This window comes from Tiliqua scincoides, chromosome 5, assembly GCF_035046505.1.
Source record: "Tiliqua scincoides isolate rTilSci1 chromosome 5, rTilSci1.hap2, whole genome shotgun sequence".
Lineage (NCBI taxonomy): Eukaryota > Metazoa > Chordata > Lepidosauria > Squamata > Scincidae > Tiliqua > Tiliqua scincoides.
The window spans coordinates 57,025,482-57,051,670 of NC_089825.1; the positions used below are offsets into that span (position 1 = coordinate 57,025,482).

The 26,189-nt window shown below is 43.9% G+C and overlaps 1 protein-coding gene across 1 annotated transcript in view; it reads right to left on the minus strand.

Annotated features, from left to right (window-relative positions):
- Positions 1-287: 287 nt before the first annotated feature.
- TBX20 (T-box transcription factor 20) overlaps positions 288-26,189 on the minus strand; it is a 52,145-nt gene continuing 26,243 nt past the window's right edge. The window contains exons 6-8 of the mRNA XM_066628329.1: positions 19,114-19,190; positions 7,098-7,210; positions 288-3,826 (exon numbers count right to left, since the gene is read on the minus strand). Of these exons, the coding sequence (XP_066484426.1) occupies positions 3,486-3,826; positions 7,098-7,210; positions 19,114-19,190 (531 nt within the window). The 3' untranslated portion in view covers positions 288-3,485. The remainder of the gene's footprint in view (positions 3,827-7,097; positions 7,211-19,113; positions 19,191-26,189) is intronic.

Here is a 26,189-nt window from a genome sequence, read left to right on the forward strand (position 1 = left end):
TGTTGCAGTACACCACCTCCAGCTCCCACACCACCTCCAGCTGCTGTTTGCCCTGATGAGCAAAACATAAAATTAGGTGGTCTTCAAAAGAGCAGCTTCCAACACAGCACATGTGCAGTCAGGAGAAGAAAATGAAACTCAATATGTGCTCTGAAAGGACTCTTTGGATCTTTGCATTAGCTTGCTAATGGCTGTACTGTACTTTGCATGATGTTTCAGGAGGACTTGAAATAATTTTAACTGCAGTTACATAATGAGGCTGCTTCCCGCAATAAATGCATCTCATGTTTAAAAATCCCAATAGTTTAATGAAAGAAAATGAATATCCACACATTTGCATTTATGTACAACTTTGTGATATACAGTATATAATCATTTAAAGCTGTTTACAAATCACATTTAGTGCTTCCAATATCACATAATGTCAATATTATATTTCTGGCAGAAATAAATATATTGCACTTAAAAAGAAACTTGTTGGATATAATTTCCCAATACATGTACTCAGCTCCTTTTTCATAAAACATTAAGCCCCCACCTCCCACGTACACACATTAAATGGTGAATGTGCTCACGCAATTAATTTTCAAACAATTTAACACAGCAAACAACAGACTTGTAATACATTCTGTTAAGAGACCATCTCCAGTTTTCACTTTTCCTACGTTTAAAGAAACAGATTTCCCTCATATTTCTGACATTACAGTAAGAAATTAAAATGCTTGTTTTAAATATGCCAGAGCTAAAATACGGTCATCTGTATCTTTTGTCCAAAATGCTTTAAAAACAAATTACTTTATAAAGAACACATTGATTGAAATAATTGCTTATTTCTTTTTAAAGGGGGGGGGGGGAGACAAAAAACAATAAGAACTCTGCCATTCTTAATCAGGAACTGCCCTCACTGATAGTTTTCACTACCATGAAGAAATGGAAAATATAAGAACCATACTTATTGCAACCAACGCCATGGAAAAACAAAGAAAGAAGATCCAGCTTTCACAAGAAAAGCAGGTGGTAATAATGGAAGTGGAAGTATTTCTCAGATATCCCAACCCTAACTCTAAAACTCATTTGCCCCAATCCAACAGCTCCAGTGCCTGAATGGGCATGCAGACCACCACCACAACAAAGGCTTTCTTTATTTGCTTCAATGATGCAGAATGCTCTGTACATGAGGAAGGGTGTGCACACAGCACTCACTCCGGTTTACGTGAAATTCCATGTACACACTGCAGTCCCACAAAGCCTTGAACTGCAGACATTACTTTGAATAAATGAGTTCAGATTGTTTCCACAAAATGGGTTCAATCCAGAGGAAACTAAGAGCCCAATTCTATGAATGTCTGCTCAGAAATAAGTCACATTATAGTCAATGAAGATTACGCCCAGTGTGGATAGGATTTCAGCCCAAGTAAACATGAGATTCACTGCAATCAGTGAAACTTTAGCTTAGCATGAAATACAGGTGGCAGTTCTGACCCAGTGCAGAGCTAATTGTTTTGGCTTTCTGCCGTCATTAACCTGCATTTACCACCACCATTACTAACCTACTTCCATGGATTTCTAATCAATTATGGTTTTGAAGTAGCCATCAAATAGTGAATAATCATCTGATTCCACCTTCCCATAACTTTCTCATTGTGCACCATAGGTTTCGGATCAGTATATAAGCGAATGATGAAAAACTTGTTCCGCACTGTGACCCACTTCAGAAACAGGAATTCTGCTAATGTGCATATGTAATTAGCAGTTGAATGTATTTACTTAGAGTTAAGTCCCACCAATTGATCTGAATTACTTTCAAATAAGTGTGCTTAGAGTCACAGTCATAATTTGCAAAGCATCTGAATAAATATGGCACATGCCAAACTACAGCCGGTAAACATGTTCAACAATATTCAACATGTTTTACCATATTCTTATTCTGGAATGGTGACACACAGATGTATCAACATGACCCATCCACTAAGTCTTCATGCAATGGGGTTAGAAATCATGAGTCAAAAACAGAACATATAATCTAAGGCTTACATGGCCGGTACTACTAGTTTTGCAGTAAGAACTGTTTGGGCTTAATGACCATGGTCTGTGAAGGATTTCATTTCCTAACATTTTGCTCATGACTTTGGTGGCCATTTTCCAGAGGTGAGAACTACAGACAACTACAGTTTGTCTCACCCAAGAAAAACTGTCCACAATAACTGTCCACTGATCTATTTGTTCACTGTGTGTTATCTAAATGATTATGCACTTTCTTTTTTCGCAACCTGATTCTTTTTTCTGTTCCAAATTCCTGGATCCTAGTCTTTCTAAGGGCTGGTAGCCAGGGATTGCTGATGCTCAAAGTCTCCTCCTTCCTATTCTTATTGTTACAGTGATTTGTATCTCAATAACTTCCTGAATTTAGAGGGCGTTTCCTGCACATTGCTGTCACTGCCTGGACCGGTGCTGATAGTGAGTGAGAGGGACTGCTTACATGCCACATTGCGGCACCTGTGGTACTTACTGTTTTAACCCTCCTCTAGCTACACTACTGCCAACATGGCCGCCTGTAGTGCATGATGGGGGGAGCCCCTTACTGTGCTCCTTGCATGATTTTCACAAACCCAGAAGTACAGCACTTCCGGTTTTATTTACAGGGACCACACAAATGAATGTAGAATGAATGATTGGGGGGAAAAAAACCCAACAATTTTGCTTTGCGGTTGAATACCTTTGAGGTTTGGAACTAAGACATACTGTCTGGGCGTAATCCATAAGAAATGTCATTTGCACAAAATGATATTTAAATAGGATGTTTTTGTGCAAGGATGCAGACTGCACTTCTGCGACTTCCATTCATTCAAGCTTGTGTAGGAGGGGGCTTATGTTCCTTATGAATTGGCATCAATATTTTAAAATAAAGGAATTAATAGCACAAGCTTATGCACATCTACACAGAAGTAAATCCCACTGTGTTCAATGGGGCTTACTCCCAGGATAGTGTTAAAATGCCCCTAACAATGGGAGGGGCCGAATGAAGAATGGTGTTTCCCCTCTGTTTCTTTCTAATGAACTTGATGCTGAATTAACTAAAACGTGCTCAAAGCAACAATTTTTTTTCATAAAGAGCAATGAAGCTATAAGAACAGTATTGCCTCTTTTGTCTCTGTTGGGAAGGGGATTTATACACACTACAATTGTACATGGCTGCATGAGCACAGCCTCTTATCTAGTGGTTCTGTGATGCACCTTTGGATCATTCTGTATTCCATTACAGACCCTGCAGCCTTTGGAGTCCCTTTGGCTGCATTAAATATTGTACTTCTGAGCCACTCCAAGCTGTGTCCTTCCTTCAATGCTGATCTCTCAGAGGTGGACTAACTCTGATGTTTTATGCAAGCTGGTTTTTTCAGAAGTTGCTCTGCTGTTTCTTCATAGAGCTTTCCAATAGGTCCATCACTGTTTTCACACCAGGGCCTGGCTCCCTTGGCTTAGGTCAGTCATACGAAAGGCGTCATCACCGCAGAAGAGTGGCGCAGTCCCTGGATTGCTGCGTAAGGTCCCTGCTGGAAGTAATGGTGGTACCGAGGCATGTGAAAAGAAGGAAACGTTGGACCACTTCCCTGCATTGAGCTGGCAATGGCAGAAGGGGTGAGCGGCATTCCCAGGCGGCTGTAAGGAGGCAGTGATCCTGGGATCGGGTGAGGGATAGGTGTAGCTATGGAGGCAGTGCTGGAACCAAGAGCGGTCAAGGACTGCGGGTGTTGGAATCCGGGGAAACTTGATGACGACGAGACCCAGGAACTGAGGGACAAGTTGTCAGATGTTGTAAAAGCTGAGCCTGCAAATTAAGGCAGTGGAGAAGAACGGGGGGGGGGGGGAGGAGGAAGAGAAGCAGAACCTTTACTGCACAAGCAACTAAATCCAGAGAGCTGATCAACACAAGCAATATCCACTATCATGGCAACACCAAATGAGGTTAGAGGACAAAAAGAAGGGCATTGTCGGATGCACAGCCAGCAGAGTTGATTATCTTCCAGTGGCTGTTGCATACCAAGCAGGATGCTGAGAGAAAATAATGCAACACAATGTCAGTGAGCCATTCCTATGGGACTAGTCCAAGGTCTGTTCCAGGCATTGCTGTCAGAGGGAAGGCAACTTGTTTGGCCAGCATCCATTTGGACGGCAATGTAAGATTCCCGTTCCATGTTACAGACACTAAAGCCAACCAGATTGGTTGGAGGAGAGTTTGTTTTGTTACATCACAAGATTTTATATCATGTCTCTCTCTGCAATTCAGTGATGTTTACAGCACAATATCAAAATATAATTTAAAAGTGCAATAAAAACCATTGTCAAAAATACAGCAAAACTACAGAAACACATCATGCCAAGAAGAGAAGGATAAAACAGTACAATCAAAAACAGAAAAGGCCAACTAAGGACCTAATCATATCAAAGAGGAGTACTTGCACAGTAGCTGCTGTGCTGGCGCTGGGTGTCATAAAAGCACCGTAAAATGCTTTTGAACTGTGCGTGAGCAAGCTGCTTTGGTGGAAAGGCCTGCCCCGACCCAGGGGCACTGCATCCAGTGCTGTGCCAGGCGGTGGAGGATGGTGGAATGGAGGCAGGGAGGGGGGTTTCAGGGCAGGGAGGGTGGGGGGTAGCTCAGGCCTGGGAGGGGGGGGAACAGCAGAGGAGACCTCTGTCATATTCTCCATCCTGGTCTGAAAGCCCTACATGGGGCTACTTGGTTCTGCACCATCAATTTAGCTGATGCAGATCTGAGTAGCCCATTGAGCAGACTGGGGCTCCAAACATAGTAAGGGAACAAATGTTTCCTTACCCCAAAGGAGACCTTCAGCCTGCTCAGTTTCAGTGCTGTGTCTGTTCTGAATAGGATTGGGCTGTAAAACAAATATGTTTTCAGCCTTCTCCAAAAAATGCGTGGAAGTGGCCAGACAAGCCTCATGAGGGAGGGAGTTCTACAGGGAGGGCATCATTAAGAAGGCTCTCACATGCATCCCCACAAACTACATCTCAGATGGGAGGGGACCCCCTCAGGTAAGAGAGTCCCCCTACAAGATCTTACAGCACAGGTACACTCGTATGGAGGTAAACGGTTCATCAGGTATCTTGGTCCCAAATTGTTTAGGGCTTTAAAGGTCATTACCGGCATCTTGACTCATGCCCAGAAACAAATTGCCAGTGCAACCAGAACAAGAATGGCAAAACATGGTCATAATATTTTGCCCCTGTTAATACAGTACTTCTGTAGCTGTATTCTGTGCCAGCTGAAGTTTCTGAAAGGTCGTCAAGGGTAGCCCTATGTAAGGTACATGGCAGCAATCTGAACAACAGGTGATGAAGGTATGGATAACTGAAGCCAGGTCTAGCTGAGATAGACAGTTGGCACACTAATCAAAGTTGGGCAAAAGCAGTCTGGGCCATCATCCCAGCATCTACAGCCATCATATGGGCAAAGTCATCAATCTTTAGAAAAGCTGTAAATTTCTGGGAGAAGTCTGCTATGTGGAACTGGTAAATCGTTTCAGAATAGCTTCAAAATTGAACATTTTGTGTCAGTCATGAGTCTTTATTGTAATGAAATGGCTAAGAGATGAATCTGGTTCATGTCTTGCCTCTGCCATGAAGTAACAGCCTCAGTTCCCCAGCTATAATATGTGGATAGGCTAAGAGGCAAAGAAGGAAGGCCCATAGCCAGGGAGACAGACCAGGGACAGACTGCACTTGCTCCCGGTGTGGAAGGGATTGTCACTCCCGGATTGGCCTTTTCAGCCACATTAGACGCTGTGCCAGAACCACCTTTCAGAGCACGATACCATAGTCTTTCGAGACTGAAGGTTGCCAATACAAAATGCTTACTAACTTAGCTAATCATGTCTACTCAGAAGTCCTGTTTTCTTCAGTGGGACTTACTCTCAGGAAAATGTGGTTAGGATTGCAGCCTTACTTACTTACTAATAAGGCTTAGAGTTGTCATAAGGGTTACATCAAGAGAAAAGCTGAGAGGCTCTTCACACATTTAGAAAGTGTTATACAACATACAGACACACACATGCATGCACCCTTCCCTGTGAATGGTTTCAGGAACAGGAAAAAGCAAATCCAGAAGCAGCTCTAACAGCACGAGCCTACATGTTTACTTAGAAATCTCACTTTGTTCACTGGCACTTACTCCCAGGTACCTGAGCTTAGATTTGCACCTGAGAATAAGCCCCACTGGATTCAATGACACTTCTGAGTAGACATGAATAGGCTTACATGGCAAGGCTGCAATCCTATGCACACTTACTAGAAAGTAAGTCTCATCACAGTGAAGCTTACCTCTGAGTAGATATGTACCGGTTTGCACTGTAAGACTCTGTTCCAACCAAGAGTAACCAGAACAAGTTGATAGACCATGGTGTTGATATCATCTGTTCAGAAAGGTTCCCAAAATGCATCAGCCTGCCTATAAACCAGTACTGCTTGGTGAAGATGCCATTAACCCAGTCCCCAAACTGGGTTCCCAAAGTTCCCAAACTGGGGTGTCATGACACTGCAGCCAGGAAAGCCCTGTCTCTGTGCCCTCTGTGCCTTCAGGGGTGGGGCGATGGCAACAGCGGCAATGTGATTGCCACAATTGCACCACTGCAGGGGACAAAGAGTGTTTTTTTTCTACTTATCCTTGGCAGTGCTGGCCCTCTGGAAGGTGCAGGTAGCCCACAGACCCCTCTGCAGCCCACAGACCCCTCTGCAGGACTCCCCAAGCCTCAGAGCAGCCAGAAAAAGCAATTACGACTCACTTTCAGTTTGCGATTTTAAAACCAGAAGCAGGTCGTGTTCACTTTTTTAGATGTTCCGAGGCTTTGGGAGCCCTGCAGTGGGGTCCACAGGCTCCCTGGATTGTCCAGAGGACCAGTACTGTCAGGAGTAAGTTAAAAAAAAGATTTTGTCCCTGGCAATGGTGTGATTGTGGCAATCGCGTTGCTGCCATTACCCCTACCCCGTAAGAATTTATAGCGGCCCAAACTCTCCCACGTTTTCTGCATAGTGCCTCCCTTCACTGCAGTGCAAACCTTTGTTCTTTCAATATGAGACCCTCTTACCTCTGCTTTGTGTTGCTTGGCTCTCATCTCCCAGAACTTCATCTTCTCCTCCATAGGTTCTGATGGGCGATCGTGCATAGGAATGCTTTTGAATAAGGCTCTCCACACTTTCTCTGTGAAAGGCAACAGACATAATCAGTAACAGCTATAAGAGCATCAATATACTTACTCACCACTCTCTCTAATCATATGACTGGTATAAAATGGTGGTATGGGCTTAGACCAGAGATTTCCAAAGTGTGTGTCACAACAACATAGGGCAACAGTCTCCAAACTACTGCATCTGGAAAATGTTTTCCCCAAGCAGCGCAGTACTTACTATTCCACGCTGTAGCCACTTATCTTTCCAGCTAATCACCCCGAAACCTTGTACCGGGCATCCACTTCTGCCTGGAAATCCAGGCACATAGCCTGCTGGGGCAGTGGACAGCAGAAGCAGCTGCCTGGTGCAAGGTCCTTGGGAGATCAACTGGAAAGATAAGCAGCTGCAGTGTGGAATAGTAAGTGCCATGCCACTCGGGGAACAGATTTTCCAGATGCTGGATCCAACCAGTGGGCCAGGGTTTGGCGTCCACTGCCTTAGGGCATCGTGGCACACTCAGAGGTATGCTACAGGATGTCCCCAGTGGCCCCTCCAACCCAGGCACCACCATCTTGGATCTTGTGAAATCTCACAAGATCTGGGTACCATCATCTTTGACCTTGCGAGTTCCAAGATGGCAGCACCCCAGGAGAACAGGTAGGAGGTGCCACTGGGGACATTCTGTAGAGCCCCTGTGAGTGCACTGTGATATAGGAAGAAGGTGCCATGATTCCTGTAAGTCTGGGAACCCCTTGCTTTGAACTAATGGGAGTTTCCGATATCCTATGAAGGACCTTGATGGTAGCCCTGATTTAAGATAACCATGGGTGAAGAATGATGTCCTTGGCTATATTATTGCTTTTTTGATTGTAGGTAGGTAGGCAGATCACACAAATATAAAAATGTCTACCAACATCTCACTCAGCTGTATTACAATGAACACAGGTTTGTGTAGAATACTACACATGTGTAGTATTCTACACAAACCACAGAACCATAATCTGGAACTTAGCTGGGGGTTTCCTTTTTAACCATGCCTTCATAACTTCAGATAATGAAAACAAACTTTCCACAAAGATGGTTTCATTTGTATGTATGTATTCTGACTGTAATGCTATGCACATTTGGATGTAAGCCCCAGTGAAACCAGTGGGGCTAACTTCCAAGTAAAAATGCATAGAACTGTACTGTCAAACATCGTATACTGCACCTTCTTAGTTAGAACCAACAGGTTGTATCCTAAAATGTCCTTCCTGATGGGGAAGGAGTCCACATCTAGAGCGCTCGTTCCAAACCTGTACTCCGTGAGATCTCAAAAAAAAGAAAAAAAGCCTATGATCCTTTCCAGCACCTCACCAAGTGAGCGCTCCCCCACAGATCACCAGAGAGGGTGGAGAACAGACCACCTGCAGCCATAGCCGGCACTGAAGTGTTGGATACAGCAGTGGGTGGATCGTTCTCCACCCTCTCTGGTAGCCCATGGAGGAGCACTAGCTCGGGAGGTGCTTCCCCAAAGACCACCAGAGGGGATGGACATGGTCACTGAAAGCTGGGATTGGGCTGGGGCAAGATGCCTGATTGGACCACCTTCCTAATTTTTCTTACAAACCATACATTTATAAACAAGTTTTTGACAGTTTTAACTTGACATGAGCAAGGTTGAAATATATATTAAGTTATATTTAATATGTCATCTAATGTTGGAAATACTGATCTTAATCTAGGCCAGCTATTTTCAACCACTGTGCCATGGCTGATAATAGTCCACAGGTGTGCTGCGAGAGTTTGAGGGAGGGTCATTTATCAGGAGGGCTATTGGGAGATGTGAGCCCCCTGCTGGCAGCATTATGTGCCCTGTCAACTGCCAAAAACTGGTGGTGTGCCTTGACAATTTTAGTGCATTTTCAGTGTGCTGTGAGTTGAAAAAGGTTGAAAATTGCAGATCTAGGCTGTCTGAAAGACTACTCCCAGGCAAGCCTGTGTGAGCTGTCCTTATCTCATCCCCACCACCCTCCTTACTTGGAGTAATGCTACTGCATTTCTTTCTTTCTATCTCTGCAAAGTCCTCCTCATTTGCTTTTTCTTCTCTTAATAATGCATCTTAACAGGCATCCAAGGCCTGTTTTTCACTATCTCCCTCATTACTATGTGATGATTTTTAAACAAAGCCCGGGTGAAATAAACTTGCCTGACCTTTTCCTGGTTTTTCCTCTTTTTTTGTTTCTGTGCTCCAGACTTATATTTGTACTCCATACTGTTAATTTCACCTTCACACCAATGCCAAATGCTAGAACACATGTAGACTTGATCCAATGCCAGGTGTTCTGGACACACTCTAAACTAAAAAAAGGGGTGGAGCTTACTACTGGGGCCAGGGAATTATGTTAACTGAACTGGGTTACCTAGTACTGGGTCCTAGTATTCCTGGTCTTCACCTTCAGACCACAACTTGTTTGAATTGTACTAATACATGTTGGTGCTTATGGAGAAGACCTGAACTGCATTTCCACTACAGTTTAATCCACTTTCAACGCACTTCTGCTTCCCCAGTGCATTGGGGGAATAGAAGTGCATTGAAAATGGATTAAAGCTGTAGTGGAAACTAAGTCCTGGATAGGCTGAGGTATCAAATGTCTTTTGTAATACATTTGTTTTGTACAAAATAGTTTGTTTTGTTCTGGCTGAGGCCCCCTGAAAGCCCAGGCCCTGGAGCTCCCCCCTCCCCACAGCCTAAGGATGGAGAATTGACTGCCTGCAGTCAGCAACAAAAGTAGCAACCCACAAATCTTCTCTAAAAATAATAAATCACTAATATGTCTACTCTAATTATTACAAATTTAACTATATTTTTGGGATGGGGGTTCCATGTGGTCCACAGCTATTCCAATTTTTGCCTCAGTGGTCCACAGGCTCCTAAAGGCTGGGAAACAATGAAGAAAAGAACCTTAGGGTGCAACCGCTCACATATTGTAACAAACTAGTAATCTGATTTTAAAATGCAAAAACAACCAGAAAATTGATTTAAAACCTACTGCAAATACTCAAATTACAATGACAATATATCATTAAATGCCTCCTGAAGACAAATGTTCTGCAATGGCTTTAATAGCCTGCACAGCTCAGTTTGGTGAGCCTCTTTAGAGGGAATGTTCCAGAACACTGGGGCCACTACCAAAAAAGGCTCTCCTTCAAACACTGGCCGATTTTGCAGAATGGGTGGGTACCACCCAGGGATGGGAACTTGAATCAGGTGACTCGAGTCCAAGTAGCAAAAATGCGTGTTTTTTGCTGACTCATGTACATGAGTCAGGCGTGTCAATGACTCCAGCACTGACTCAAGTCTGAGGCCACTGATTCAGAAATGAGTACCCACGTGTGTAGACTCAGGTCTGTGTCTAACCATGCTGGCTTACTTTTTTCACAGCGTGAAAAACCTTGTGGGGCCATCATTCAGACTGGGTGTGCAGCAGGGAAGTTCCAGCCAGGAGGCAAGAAAGGGTTAATGTTTTGATTTTGCATCAAGCAGGAGGGGGAAAGGCAGGAGCGGGCTCTCTTGTCCATCTCTGAAGGAACTGATGATCATTGTACAAAGGATTTTTTTCCTGGATGAGTGAGGGGAGTAGGTGGGGGGGGCGGTTCCTAGCCATCCTGGAGAAATGCATGGTATGGCTCCGGCAGGCTCATTGAATGACTGGCTGCAGTGGAACTACTTCTGAGTAGAACTCCAAAGAATTGGGTCATACTGGTAAGCTTCCCAGCTGCTGCACGTGACCCTCCTCCCTCTTGCTGCTTCTGTCCCCACTCTCACACAGTCAGTCCCACCTTCTCCTACCTTGTTTACAGGTGGGATGGGGACATCAGGGGTGTATTAAATAAGAACTCTCTCTCTCTCTCTCTCTCTCTCTCTCTCTCTCTCACACACACACACACACACACACACACACCAGCAACAGCTCTGTTTATTCCCATGGAGCCGTAACTGACTTTTTTGTGGAAAGGACTTGAGACTTTTAGTGTCCCCAAAATGCTCTGGGCAATTCAGAAAGTCTGCTTGCTAGGACTCATTTGTTATTCAAGTTTAAGGGAGCAGAGACTTGTGACTCAACTTGAGTCAAGCCGCACTGAATTTGCCCATCTCTAGTGCTACCTGAAGCAGCGCTCCCCTTTTCCAGCTGATATTAACAGGTTTTTCTTTTCTGGGAGAAGTGCTCTCTGCAATAAGCAAATCTGGGGCCATTAAAGGCGTTTGAGATCAAAGAGTGTTCTTCCTTTCCAAAGAAATGGGTCCTAGGGATGTTTCCTTAAATCCATTGAAGAATGGGAGCCAAACAGTATTCACAAATATGGCTGATAAGAAACAAAAGCAAGTTGGAGCTACTTAGCAATCTAACCAAGTTACGAACAAAGCCATTATAGCAGGAGGGATTTCCCCAAGGACCGATCTGACCTGATGCACTCCCAAATCGGTTATCCATTCCTACTCTCATAGACAATCCTATTAATTGCAGCTGTTTAAACCTGGTCTTTGGCAGAGATCCCTTCTGAACTCGCCATTTGGTAAATTCAGATTTACTAACAATGCATTGCGTTTCAGCAGTGCATGCAGTATAAACATGAGATGGGGAAATAATTGCCAAACAGTGCAATAAATCATCACAGTGGTACATTTTTGTTTGCATTTCTTACTAAAGGACAGTTTTGTCCTTGGAATATCAATGGTATCATTACATATGCGAGTCTCTTGAAAAAAATATATGAGGGGGAAGAGGGGGAGAGAATTTTATCAAAGTAATTTACTTGTGGGGACTGGAAGTGGACAGCAGTTGCTACTGAGAGGATGATATAATTGAATCATTGCCTTTTAAGTGATTGAAGACAGTGGCCATACTAGAGTTATCTTCCAGAAGATCTTACAAGGAAAGAAAAGAGAGAGGCTGCATTGGCTGCATTATGGATTCAGTGCCTCTTTTTCCCATTTCTGGCAAAAGGAGAAATGCAAAACAAAAAACAAATTTAAAAAATGATCTGTAAAAATGAAGAATAGGAGCAGCACAGAATGATAAAATGAGACTACCTATGCCAAGGGCTTTAGAGTTCATCACTTGTAACACTTTGTAATCCAGCCTGAACCGCTCTGCAAGATCAAACATACAGGGCATTTATATCTATCTTCATAACTAAAAAATTTGGTGATCGCTGAAAAACCTCCATGCAGTGGAGTGAACCTCCGATCTAGTGCAGTGATTCTCAAACTGGTAGATCGCGATCCACCAGAAGAACTGGAAGAGGACCATTCTCCCTTGCGAGGAATGACCCAGAAAGGACTACAGCGATGGCTCATGATCAAGGGGTTTGTAAACATACTTGGGGGGATAGTACCAGCCATCTTTGGGCCTCCCCGCTGCTCCAAACTGCACTCTTCAGTGATCGCAACCCATTTCTGGATGGTGAGCAAGACCCCCGTTCTCAAACCTGACTGCCAGCACATCTGTTGCTACCACCACCCCTCCCTCTGCACCACTCTCTTGCCTGTGCGCTGGCATGGAAGGGCCTCCAGAAGTGGACTCCTAATCTAGTGCTAGCTACCAAGTCCTTCATATACATGGGCCCTATTCAGTTTCCATAGGACTTGTGCAGAACTTCAAGGAGGCCTCACTGAAGTTAATGGACAATGGCGTCAGAAATCTAGCCCAACTCCCCAGAGCGCACTGGCTTTTCTCAGCACTTTTTGACTTCAGTCTCCCAGCAGCCTCTGTCAAGGAAGTCAGGCTTGCCAGCAGACTGGTCAGCACCTCATACACAGAGCTCCTTGGCTGTGCTGCACCTTGAACTGGCTGGTTGGGTCTTTTTTGTTCTTTCCCTTGCCCCATGGCTGACCTGTCCATGAGACTGACTGAGACAATTGTCTCAGGCAGCATATTGGCAGGGAGTGCCAGTCTCTGCCTTCCTCTGCCACTCTCTGGATGCAAAACAGAGAGGGAAATGGAGCAGAAGAGGATTGGGCTGGGGAGTAGAGGGAAGAGAGGCTTTGGTTGGGGAAAAACCTTAGCTGCCAGAGACCAGGAAGTCCCAATTCAAACTGCCTTGAATCCTGTTCATCCTGTCCCAGGACCTGCCCTCACTCCAGTGATGCTTTACATCTCCCAGCTTGTCTTGAGATGGGTGCCCCACAGTACGGCTTGGTGAACTTCTTGGTTAATGTGACCTCTCCATTTCTTATGAACCATATTGACAAATCCAGATTAAAAGGAAAATTGCAATGTTGCAAAAACAATGTGGTTTTTCATGCATATGTGTGTAGCAACTGGGGCTGAAACTAGTGCCATTCAAAAGAACAACAGTGCCAAGAAATAGGGAGCTGGCCAGGAATAAACTTCTCTCTAAAGGTGCACCACTCCTTATACAGGTCTGTCTGCCCGTGAAGGTCAATATCTGAGGCCCTGCTCTGCATTTCCTCTCCTTTACAAATTCAGGGGTGTGGGAGTAAACGCACATGGCAGGGTCTTCTTGGCCTCAGCCACCAAATTATGAATCTCCCTTGCTGAGTCTCGTCTAACACTTTCATTGTGTTGTTCTCATAATCTTGCCAATGCTTGTTTTAACAACTGTTTGTTGATTTGGTTTGAGGCCCCCTGATTCGTTGAGATGCCTTCCACAGCCATCAGTTACTTCAGCTGGGTTTCTAGTAAATTATTATGTTCTTTAAATTGGTATTAGTTTTTCCTATGTATAGGTTTTATGCAATTGTTGCATTTTTATTATATTGTCAGCACCTTGAGCAGTCCTTTGGGGGTGGAAAGACTGAACACAAATTCCCAGATAAAGGAATCAAATTAATTCACCCCCATTTCCAAACAGCTGATCTGTTATAAGCAATCAAGTCCCAGCCACAGGATTTTTAAAATAAACTGATGCAGATAATTTTATAAATTACCAGAAGTCAGATCAATATATTTCCTATTACAGTTCTACTCCATAAGAATATTTGAATGGCAGAAATTTTGTCTGGGGTGTTTTCATATAGCATGAATGCACTGGCCTCTGAGCGGCCTGCTTGGAGGCAGGCTGTGCAGCATGGCCTTTCCCAGTTTGAAGAGACACTTGGCCAACAGTCTGAGGCTAAGAGGCAAAGAAGGAAGGCCCATAGCCAGGGAGACAGACCAGGGACAGACTGCACTTGCTCCCGGTGTGGAAGGGATTGTCACTCCCGGATTGGCCTTTTCAGCCACACTAGACGCTGTGCCAGAACCACCTTTCAGAGCGCGATACCATAGTCTTTCGAGACTGAAGGTTGCCAATACGAATGCACTTTAAAAAAAAATGAAACACTGAGCTGGTCATTTTGTGAATAATTATACAACTCTGTTTTAATCACAGAAAAGCTTGAGACTTTTTTATGGGTAGCTATTCATTTTTCCCAACACTTACAGCTCAATCTTAGCTAAATCTCTACCCCCACACTGATGGAGCAAACAGAGCCAGCCTTAGGGCAATTTTATCAAATTTGATCAAATTGGTCCCTGCAACTGGAGGGGCCCCACACTTGGGCAGCAAGTGGATCACCTGCAGCCATAGCTGGCACCTTGCTCTGTAGCTGATGCTCTGGCATGGAATCTTCCATGCTGAGGTATCACGAGGAGAACGTGGTGAGCTGAGATTGTTGAGGAGTCCCACAGTCTTGTTTCCCTTCCCCAAGCAATTTTTAAATAAAAGAATATGATGCTTTTAAAAAAAAATCTGACAAAAGTGATTTGCTTATCTATTCAATGCATGTCAAAGACATTTTTATTCTAAAAAAATACAGGATATAGAGAGTGTGTGTGGATTGACATTTGCCAGCTTTACTTCTGAATTTCAAAGGTTTTGTTTTTATTGAGTGTATTTGGAAGAGTGCCCAGACTTCAAAAAAGCATCAGAAGTGAGTCACCCAAATGGGCTCAGAAGGCACACAAATAAATTCACCCAGCATCTCAGTTCAGCATAAGGGAGAGTGGTGAAGAAAAGGATGACTAATAGGATAAAGACTCAGATGATGAATAGAAGCCGCAGGAAATAAAAGCAGCTATGTGACCTCTACAGCTACTGAGAAGAGGACCCCATATGCAGGTATACATATACAGGAGAATACAGATCATCAGAACCACTCCCCCATGGTGCAATCCTGGTATATGAGCAAGGATCAGAAGCATAAGGGTAGGGCAGGGCCTTTCCTGATTTAGTATTGCCTGCTGCATGGACAATGACTGGATGTGAAAGATCCACTCAAGCAACATCATTTATTTTAAAAGAAATGTTAGACCTGCCTTTCAATCAAATGATCACCAAGGCAGTTTCATTCCATGTGGTTCTTCTATCTGTATCTACATGCCATAGCTGCACAGTATTACACAGCCAAGAAGCAGCTCCTCTGCTTCAAGTGCATGTGAAGGGGCTCAAATGCAACTGATAATGTATGTCAATTTGGGCTTATTTATCAAATTGGATTAATATTTCCCACACATGGAAAGGCAGTTGGAGATATCCTTTCGGTCATGTAATAAACAAGATGGAGAAAGGATAAGTGTTTTTACTTGCTCTCTGTAGTTAAGGGCTAGAAATGAGGGCATTTGGCAAAAAACCTTCACCTGCCTCAAAATCTATAAGGCACCTGTATCTATAAAATCTATAAGGTATGAGGATAAGGCACCTCAAAATGTTGAACATCAAGAAAAATGTAGGACATGACAAAATAAAAGCTAAAAACACTTGTATAATCATTTCATGTGGTTAATTTAAACACTATTTTACATATAATTTTTTATGTATAATTTATTAATTACAAGGAGGCTATTTGCTGCCTGAAGGGGCCCGCTCACAAGGAAAAAGAGGACATTTAAGTTCTTTTCCAGGACACAAGGCTAAAAAAAGAAGATATATTCTGGAAAAAGAGAACGTCTGGTCACCCTGCTCAAAATGTACACATGTGCCTTCTTTAAAGCCAGACTGTTAGGTCTGCATAAACTTGCAGATAAGAGAGCAGGTGTCCTGCCTATCTGTTTTTCCAGTATGTGGAAACAAGGCATACATGCCTTGCCACCATGGTCACCAATTCTATTCCTATGCAGTTTGGAGTCTGGATCTTGGTGGCAACAATGTACCTTAGGATTCCATCCCTGTTTTTATGTCCTGACCTGCCTCCTCCCTCTCCTTGGATGTATGTCAGCAAAATAGCTTACATGGATCTGATGAGACCCACTGGCAATTAGACAGCCTACTGGGAGGTACTGTATAATATTTTACTTACCTCTCACTGGCCATCTGATTGCCCTCCTACACCATTGCAAGTAGTGTGCGTTCCGTTAGCATGGTGGTGAGGGATAGGACTGGGCTGCTAATATGTTACTTAATGTCTAAAGCCAAGCCTTGGCATCAAAAACTATTTCTAATGCTGTGCTCACAGATTCCAGAATTGAGTTCTGGGTCAAATTACGCCCTGATAGGGACTATAAATATGAAATGAGAAGTTTGAAATTGTTTGAGTCACATATTTATGAAACCATATTCAATTAGACTAGAAAAGTGCAATTTCTGTCATCGTATCATAAAACGATGTGTTTTTCTCTCGGATCTACTGCAAAGAAGTCCAGCCTATGCTGTGGCAGAGAGAGGCTGTTTTCAATCAGTTACAGGGAGCAATCCAATTACTCAATGGTTTAGTGCAGTAACTGACTCCAGCCTAATTTAATTTCTTCAGGTCTCTAAAGATCAATTGATCTGATTTGCTTCCCTCCCTAAAGGCTAGTTAGGAAAAAAGAAGCAGACTTAAATCTCTGAAAATTAAATCCAAAGCTTTGTCCCACATTCACACTATTTAGGTCAACCCAAAGCCTCCCAGCAAGCGATGAATGAGAGCTCTCATGGATCCTTTGCACAGTGTGGGTGAATGTGCCAATATCCTAAATCATTCATACATAAAACGGTGCCTGCCTTAGGAAGCCCATTCAGAAAATGGATTATCCTATTACAACAGCTAATCAAATATCTTTCTTTCAAGAAGGTGTGAATGTGAACTTGCAAGCGGTCCGTGCCAAGACATGTAAATGGAACAGATAATATGGCTATTTTAGAAAGTGGCATTTGAAACTCTATTAACTTTGTAAGTTGTCTTCAAGGTCCATCATTCAATGAAATTATTGAAATTGTGTAATGCCTGGCTTTTAGTGCATCTAAAATATGCACTAACGACCTTTCTGAGTGCTCCCAATCCACCCATTTGATGGATTTATCTTTGTGTTAGAATCCTTTCTATCTCCATAGCTGATACAAATGAATTTTCTAATCTCCAGGCTCTCTTGATAATATTATACTTATCCAGAGTATGCTGGTGTCCCCAGCTACAGTATTGGGGGGGGGGGCGTAGGGATTAAATGTATGTTCCCAGCAAATAAGTGAACTTTCCCCCTTCCCATCTATGCACACACATTCTAAAGTAGTAGGACTTCTTACCTTTAAAGCCCTCTATGGCAGCGTTTCTCAACATTTGTCCTCTGTTGTACCACTTCACATGGTCTACCTATTCAAAGTACCACTGGAAGTAACTGGCAATGACATCATCGTCAGTCACTTCTGGGTTAGGAGACCACGTTTGTAACGTCGTCATGCAACTTGACAAACACCAGTAAGAGGCTCAGGGTAGATGGGAGGGCTTTCTCCAACGTGGAAAAGCATGCTTTGGAGTGCTGCCCACCACCTCCTACCACTTTTTGTTGTGTCATGTTCTTGGTCTCACTGCTGGGCAGCTGATGTCCAGGGGGTCCTGGACCACCAAACACCAAACCACCAAAGTACCACCAAACACCACCTCAAGAACCACTGGTAGTACTCATACCACTGGCTGAGAAACACTGCTCTATGGCTTAGGACCCAGATATCTGCAGGACACCTTCTCTCATATCAGCCAGCACGAATGCACTTATGCACTAAGATCATTTTCAGAAGACCTTCTCTGTGTACCCCTACCAACCAAGGTTGGCCCATCCACGAAGCCAACGGAGGCAGTCACCTCAGGCAGCAGGTTGGAGGGGGACACCCACCTCTGACCAGTCAGTTATCTTCATCACTCCTCTTACACTCCTTAGATTGGAAGAGAGGGAGATGACATGGAAGAGGAAGTATAGAGCAGCAGCAGCAGGCAAAAGCAGCTAGCCCACCAGTTACCTCTCCTCCACTCTTCCTCTTCCATTCTGTCCCCCTTTCTTTTCCAATCCAAGGAATGAGAGGAGCAGAAACTGGCATATCACCAGTAATGGAGGCTGCACCAGACATACTATCCCAATCACCAGGAGGTACTGGACCAGCCCTTCTGCCATTTGAGGTGAGGTAGATGAAACTAGGATTAAGGCCTTCTCAGTGATGGCACCCCATTTATGACATTCTTCTCCCAGGCCCTCTACCTCCACCCCTTTTTAATGCCAGGCAAATGCTTTTATGTCCTTGAGCGTTTTAATCACTTTAAACTGGACAATGAGATTTTGTGCTGCTCTTTTTATCCTGCTGTTTCCGATCGCATCCGCTTCAGTGTTCCAGAGAACTGAAGAGATATGGATTGTGAGAACAGTCAGGATAAAGGCTAAAGTACCAGATATTGAAAAGAGCAGAATCATGCTGCGGTGCTTCAAGGACATGCATAGTTGTTTGACTATCCTGAAATAACCAGTTTGAAAGCCCAGATGAGGAAGATGATCAGTCATCTGAAGTGCTAAAAATAATTCCACATCCAAACAGTTCATAAGCATTTTTAAAAGAACATGAGACCTGTTCTACGGGACTTGATAACCTCCAAGTGCACCATTTCTTAGGAGCTGAGAGGATACATTTCATCATACCCGCTCTCCCTTTATCCCCTCCTCTCCATTATCTTATCTGAGAAAAAAGTAAATAAACAACCCCCATTACCTCTCAATATCAGTGAGTCTGGAGGAGTCCCGGAATCCTTTAGCAAAAGGGTTGCTGTCAATTTTCAGCTTGGTTATCTGGAAACAGAGAAGAGAAGGGAGCACCTGCAATCAGTTTTGGTGAGAAAGTCTTGCCACTTACAAAGTGTGACCAAACCATTCCATCCTCACCATGTTTCATGCTGAGTTGCCACAGCTTTCATTTTGTATAGGGTGCCGATGGATAATTACACACCCTCCTGCTAGTGCTGTAATGGACCTTGATTGACACCATTAGCAGCAAGACTGAAGAACTGGAATTGCCACTGAATTGCATTCAAAGCAAAACAATGAAGCAAGTCCCAAGATTTCTCCTCATGAAAGACACGAAACAATTTCAAGGACACGCAAAAGGAGTTATACAAGACTAGCAGAATTTCTCAGGGGACTTTCACACGTCCCTATGCAGGGCTGGCTCATCCATGAGGCCATCTGAAATGGCTGTGTGGGCAACAGGCTGGTGGGCAATGCTAATCTCTTCCCACCTCCACTGTTCTTCCTCCTTCCACTCCCTGAACTGGAAAAGGAAGAGGAGGACAGAGGAAATATGGAGGGGGACATGAGTGCTGAGCTAGAACATTGGGAAAAGCAGAGCTGGCACAACATCAAGTAAGGGGGAGGTAGCATTTGGCATGCTGCCTCAGGCAGCAGAACTCTTGGGTCAGTAAGGGCTTCGAGGTGTGTGTGTGTGTGTGTGTGTGTGTGTGTGTGTGTGTGTGTGCAGGGATACATAGTACCTGGGCCCAGGATCAAAAAGGAAGCTTAAGAACCAAACAAGGGGGCCAGGGAGCCAAATTCATATTTGAAGGGAGAAGGGAAGAGGCCCAAAGAAAACTTTGTAACTCTTGATAAAATTCCACTCAGTGGCTTTGAGGCCAGTCCTGCTCCTATGAGTATAAGGACTAGTTTTCTTTCCTTGGACCTTTATATACCAGGTAGTTGACTAGAACTTCGTTCATTCATAGGCCTTCTCCTATGGCCTGGACGTGTACCCAACACCTCTGCCATAGCAGATCATAACAATAACAGAAAAAAAAATACTGTATATTTTTGTGTGGAGAATATTAACCGTGTGGAGAATATTGTGTGGTTAATATTAACACAATATTAATAGTAACCTAGGTAGCTGCCCTACACAATCAGATCCATTGGTCCCTCTAACTCAGTATTATCAACACTGGCTGGCAGAGATTCTCCAAGATTTGAGACAGGAATTTCTTCCAGTCCTATCTGAAGGCTGAACTGGGACTATCTGCAGCCTACATGCAAACCAGGTGCTCTGCCGCTGTGACACAACTCTTTCAGGAATTAAAATTATCTTGCTACACAGCAATTGTATAGAATGGCAATAGGTTTGATTTTAAGACCGCCATCCAGAGAAGACATCTGAATACCCTGAGGGGCTTAGACTGCTGGCCTATTTACATACAGTCAGCATTATTTCCTTCATGATGATGATGCTGTTGTTGGCTTTCTTGTTTGGACCACTGAACAAAGGACTTGGCTTCTATCAAGTTCATTGGAACATTAAGCCCACTTGATTTCCTAGAATGGGAAAATCAAAAGCTCAGGTGATCTGGGGTAACACAACCCCATTGGCACTTTTGTCCTGGTCCAATGTCCGGAGCATCTGACACTTCAATGGAGATTGTTCACCAGCCTGGCTAGGTGCGCATTCAAGGACCAACTTCTGTGGCAGCTAAACAGAACCCCAATTAATGTATCCCATAGATACAATGCTCTCTACACAAACTAAACTAAACTCTCCCCCCACACACACACACACACATTAAAGGAAAAGGCTACCAGTGTGTTTCTAAAACAGTGGGTCGGGACCCACTAGGTCAGTCACAAGCCAATTTCTGATAAGTCCCCATTCATTTTAATGTGTATTTTATTTTTAATCGATTAGACTTGATGCTACCATGGTATGTGACTACATTCGGGAAAAGTCACAGATCTGCACTTTTCACAGGCTACTATGTATATGCTTTTAACAATATCACCAATGGGGCTTACTCCCAGGAAAGTGTGGATAGGATAACAGTCTTTGGGGAATTATTTTAAAAACAGATCAGCATATGCTTGCGAGTGTGGTTCCTTATTTTAAATAAATTTTTAACTTTTTGTAAACTTTTAATTTACTTGATTTGATTTTGTTATATAGGGGTATTAAAATTTTTCCTGCTTGATTATGTCATTTCCAGCCATGATATCACTTCCAGGTTAGGAACATCACTTGCAGTGGATCCCAACAGACTGTTATTCTAAAAAGTGGGTCCCAGTGCAAAAACATTTGAGAACCACTGGGCTAGCCTAAAACCCTCTCAATAACATGTTGACTTTGTTTGCATAGACTGCTTTATGCAGGAGAGCATTCAAATAACATGAAATGTTACGATCGAGCAATACATCTATCACCAGTTTTAGTTCCGTATCAGAGATATTGTAATAGGATATCGAGCAGGTAGTGAGCAGGTATAAGCAATCTGGGGAAGGAAAATTATCTGTACTGCTGTTCACATTTCTGAACCTATGAAGATTTTGCAGCTAATTTACCAAATTATTAAATCTGAAAAAGGGGAAAAGCAAGCTATGGATGAATAATGCCCATTTGTTTATTTTTAAAATGACAGTTGTGTTATTATAATGATGCACATTTTTAGACATACAAATGGGAAATTGGTTGGGTGCATGTTGTCAAACGAAACTACAGACTTTTGTATGATGCCAAACTGATGAAAATATATCCTCAGGCCAAATCAAGAGACCATCTGCAAAGCAAGCTTGTAAATGTGAAGTGTGACCTACATTTCAACTCTCTTGCAGTGCCTTGTCTGTTTAAACAAATGCATGACCTTTAAATCTTAAATGTGAGATAGTTTGTTGAAAGTGTAATGTATTTAGCCCTTATCTAATAACCTGCAGAAATGTAATCAGCCCCCTTAAAACCAGCATTGAAAGAAATGGCAAAAATAAGAGAGGGTTCCATTTTCATTAGTCATACATAATACGACAGCATCCATTTATAGGATTTCTAGAGAGGTTCCACAGGGAAATGCAGAATTTACAGTACGTACTTGGGGATCAAACACCATTTGTTTCAATGGACCCAGTGTTTGATTCCAAGTTTAGAAATTATTGTGAGCTGTATCGGAATAGTAAACGCACTTCCCCTAGGCAGTCCCATCCTGTTCCAAACTGGAATGACTATATAGCGATTGTTTCCATTAAGAAGAGTATTTGTGAGCCAAGGTAGAAAAAATCTGAACATTCTGAGCTAACATGTATCCATTGTTACACCCAAACAGCAAGGGCAAGCCACATGTGATCTATGTGCACAACAGGATACTACATAGGGGGGAAAGCCCACATTCAACAATTAGGGTACACACAAGGAGCTCATACTCCATGAAATAGACGGTGTCAGATTTTATAACCTTTGATGACTTGAGGGATGGCAACTAGAGCTGCAACATTTCATCATGCCACTGGATTGAATGGTTAGAAACCATGCAACCATTTTAGAAGGTTCATCCAATTACAGCCCAATCGTATGGGCCAGCAGCGGAACTGAGTAACACGCTGTTGAGACACTGGCAGGAGCCTTCACACCCATGTTGTCGGCTCTCCCGCTGCCCACTGGAGCAGGTAGGACAATGGGAGAGGTTGGGGAGAATGGAACTGGGGTAAGGAATGGCAAAACCAGGTAAGCAGGGGGTGGTTCCAGTAGTGATCGAATGTGCAGGATCCTATCCCCCATTTTCACCACTTCCCTGCTCCCTTTTTCCCCCTCAGACTTGTACTAGCAAAATAGCTAGTGCAGATCCGAGGAGGCCCATTGTGGGTCAGCAGGCTTATGCAGGGGTAAGGGGAGTAAATCCCTTTCCTTGCTAAAGCCTCCCAATCTGCCCCCCCCCAATACAGTGTGCCTGTTTTTGGCACTGCTGCAACAATGGGGGCAGGATAGGGTGAAGCTCTTAATCTGACTCTTTTTTTAAAAATGAGGATTTTAAGTACTTCTTCAAAAAAATGGAAGAGGTCTCATTTTAGAAGAGACATTCCTCTGCCTCACAGAGATGAAAGTGCTTGATTATACACATGTATACCTCACCTAAAAAAACAAAAACACAAAACAAGAATGTTCTTTTATTTAAATGATTTTTCACATAGATTTATTTAAATTTGCATTTGAATACTTATGATTAATGGAATAAGATTTCTTCAAATCAAAAACTGCAATCCTAACAGAAACTTAGCCTAGAGGTATTCTTTCCTCTTTTGTATGGCCACCAGTGATCAGGAATATCAAGGCCAATACGTTGATGGCCAGGGCGCTTGAAGAACTATCTGCTTCTTCTTGAGCCCAGTCACATTCTGCACTCCTTATCAGAGGCCTAGCTCCACATCCCATCACCACCAGAGGTTCTTTTGTTGTAGATGCAAGATAGGACATTCTCAATGGTGCCCCCCCCCCGCCCCCAGCCATGGAATTTCCACCCTCAAGAGGCTCAGCTCACTCTGACACATTCAATTTTTAGGCAGGCAGTGGACAATTGTTTGGTCCGGACTTTTCACAAATTTTGCGTTTGACATTTATTTTACCTGCTCAGGTTGTTTTGGGGTGTATATAAATATGTTGCTTTTACATTTTACTGTGATTGTTTTACATTGTTGATTGCATTCTGGAAGCTCCCTTGATAGGCTCTTGAATGGAACCAAAATGCAGCACAGAAATGCTTTTGATAAAGTAAATAATCTGCTAGACAATGAATCTCTCATGCACAGCAACCTCTTCATAGCACATGACTGTTATGTCATGTGCCTGCCACTGACCTGGGTGACAAGACCTGGTGCCACTGACCTGCTCTGATGCCATTAACCTGCAGTAGTGTGCTGTGCTGATGTCTGGTGAGGCCCAGACGTCAAATCCAGCTTTGGCTGGAGGATGCCCACTGTCTCACCGCTTAATCAGAAAGCACTGAGATTTGTCTGTACTGGCAAGGTGTTAGAAAATGCTGCCTCATTCAGATATTAGCAAGCGGTGGTCTTGTGATTCTCCCATAACACCTCCCCAAATGGTTTGTATGTGAGCACTTCAGCCAGGATCAGAGAAAGATTTTTCTGACGTGGTTTAGGAAGCATGTCAAAAAGCTATTTTGAGATTGATAAAACAGGGCAGGGGGAGTTCTTCATTCAAACTCTCTGAAGTGTTCTGAAGAGATAACATCACTATAAAACTGGCAGAGAAGCCGTTTGCCCCCCTTTGTTCTTCTGCCCAGGCCATTTGAGAAAACTATTCAAAATAGCAAAATGGCTTTCCATTTTGAAAAACTCTTAGCATCTCTCACATCTCAGACCATCCACAGACCCTATATTGCAGAATGATTGGGTTACTTATTTTATTAGTTGTTAAATGTTTGTCCTACTTTCCCAAGAACTCAGGATGGCATATATGGTGCCTCCACCTCTTATTCTTGCCACCCACCTATGAAGTAGGTTAGGTTGAGACACAAAGGTTGACCCAAAGTCACTCAGGGACCTTTGTGGCCAAGCAGTGATTCTAACCCTGGTTTAAGTGCAACAGTTTAACCACTGCATCTCCTTGACTTGTGCAAGACTAGGAAGGTCATTGGTCTGACTTAGCATAACACAGTTCTTTATATGCTAAAGGGCCCAATCCTATCCAACCTTCTGGCACCAATGCAACCATGCCAACAGGATCCACAATGCATCCTGCAATGGGGTGCAATCATGAAGCGGAATGTTTTTTTCCCCCTTACCTTGGAGCTGTATTGCAGCACTGGAAAGTTGAATAGGATTGGACCCAAAGATAACCACTATACAACAATGACCAAATTCTGCTGAATTCCCCACCAACATGCATGCACAATCACATGCCATCACTCCCAGCATTAGCCAACACACTTACACCCAAAAATGTACTTCCTCCTTTTCTTCTTATTGTTTATGGGCACTCACATTGGTGCATGCCCTCTGCTGCTTCCCCAGTCTGATGGGATCCCCCCAATCCTGGCCAGGAGAGCAGGCAGAGGTGGGGGCAAAAGCAGTAGCATGGCCCACTGGCAAACCTGGAGGGGGGCAAACGGGGCAAATGCCCTAGGCGCCGACCCTCCAATGGTGCCTTCTCAAACCGCTCGCCCGCCCGACTTTTCCTTAAAGGGAGAGAAGCTGGCAGCTCCTCTGTTTTCTCTCCCTTTAAAAAAAGAGCCTCCTCCCGACAGAGGAGGGGTGCCCAGGAGCACTCCTGGAGAGGCAGCAAGAAGCTACCTCTCTGACAGTGACTCAGTGCTGGACTGGGACACCCCTCCAACCTCCTCCTTTATAGGAGGAGAGGGCAGGGGTGCCCTAGAGCGTCAGCATGACTAGGGACAGCGCCTGAGACAGGCGGGCTTCCAGCAGCTGCAAACCACTCCAATGGAGAACTCTGCGCCGCTTGAAGGCTCTGTCAGGGCCTCGGCTGCCTCTTTCGTTCCCCCTTTTTTCCAAAGGGGGAACAGAGGAGGTAGCTGCATGGAAGTCATTGTGGTGAAGATGACATCACTGCAATTACTTCTGGGTCATGGGTGAGGGTGGCAGAAAAGGGGTGGGGGCAAGGGGTGAGGGGAGCAGAAAACTGGGGGTTGACCCGGGTGCCAGGACCCCGAGGTATGGCTAGACCAAATCCCCCCACCCAATAAGGAGTAGCAGAGAAGGAGCAGCAGCATGATTATTACCCCACCCCAGAGGACAAGCATGGACCATGAGAAGAGGAATTGATGGAGGCAGCAGCAGTGACATGTCTGGATCTCTCCCCCTCCCCCCCCCCAGTATGGAGAACAAAAGGAGGAAGTGGCAATAGCATGGTTAGATCCTTCTCAGTCTGGAAGAGGGGCAAGGCAACAGCAAGATTGTGGCAGGAACCCCAGGAATTGTGTGCTGAATTGCATGACCCAGCCAGCCCACATTCAGCATCTGTTGTGGCATCAACACTAGGCAATGCGACTGACATTGGTGTGCATCCACTTTTGGAAGACC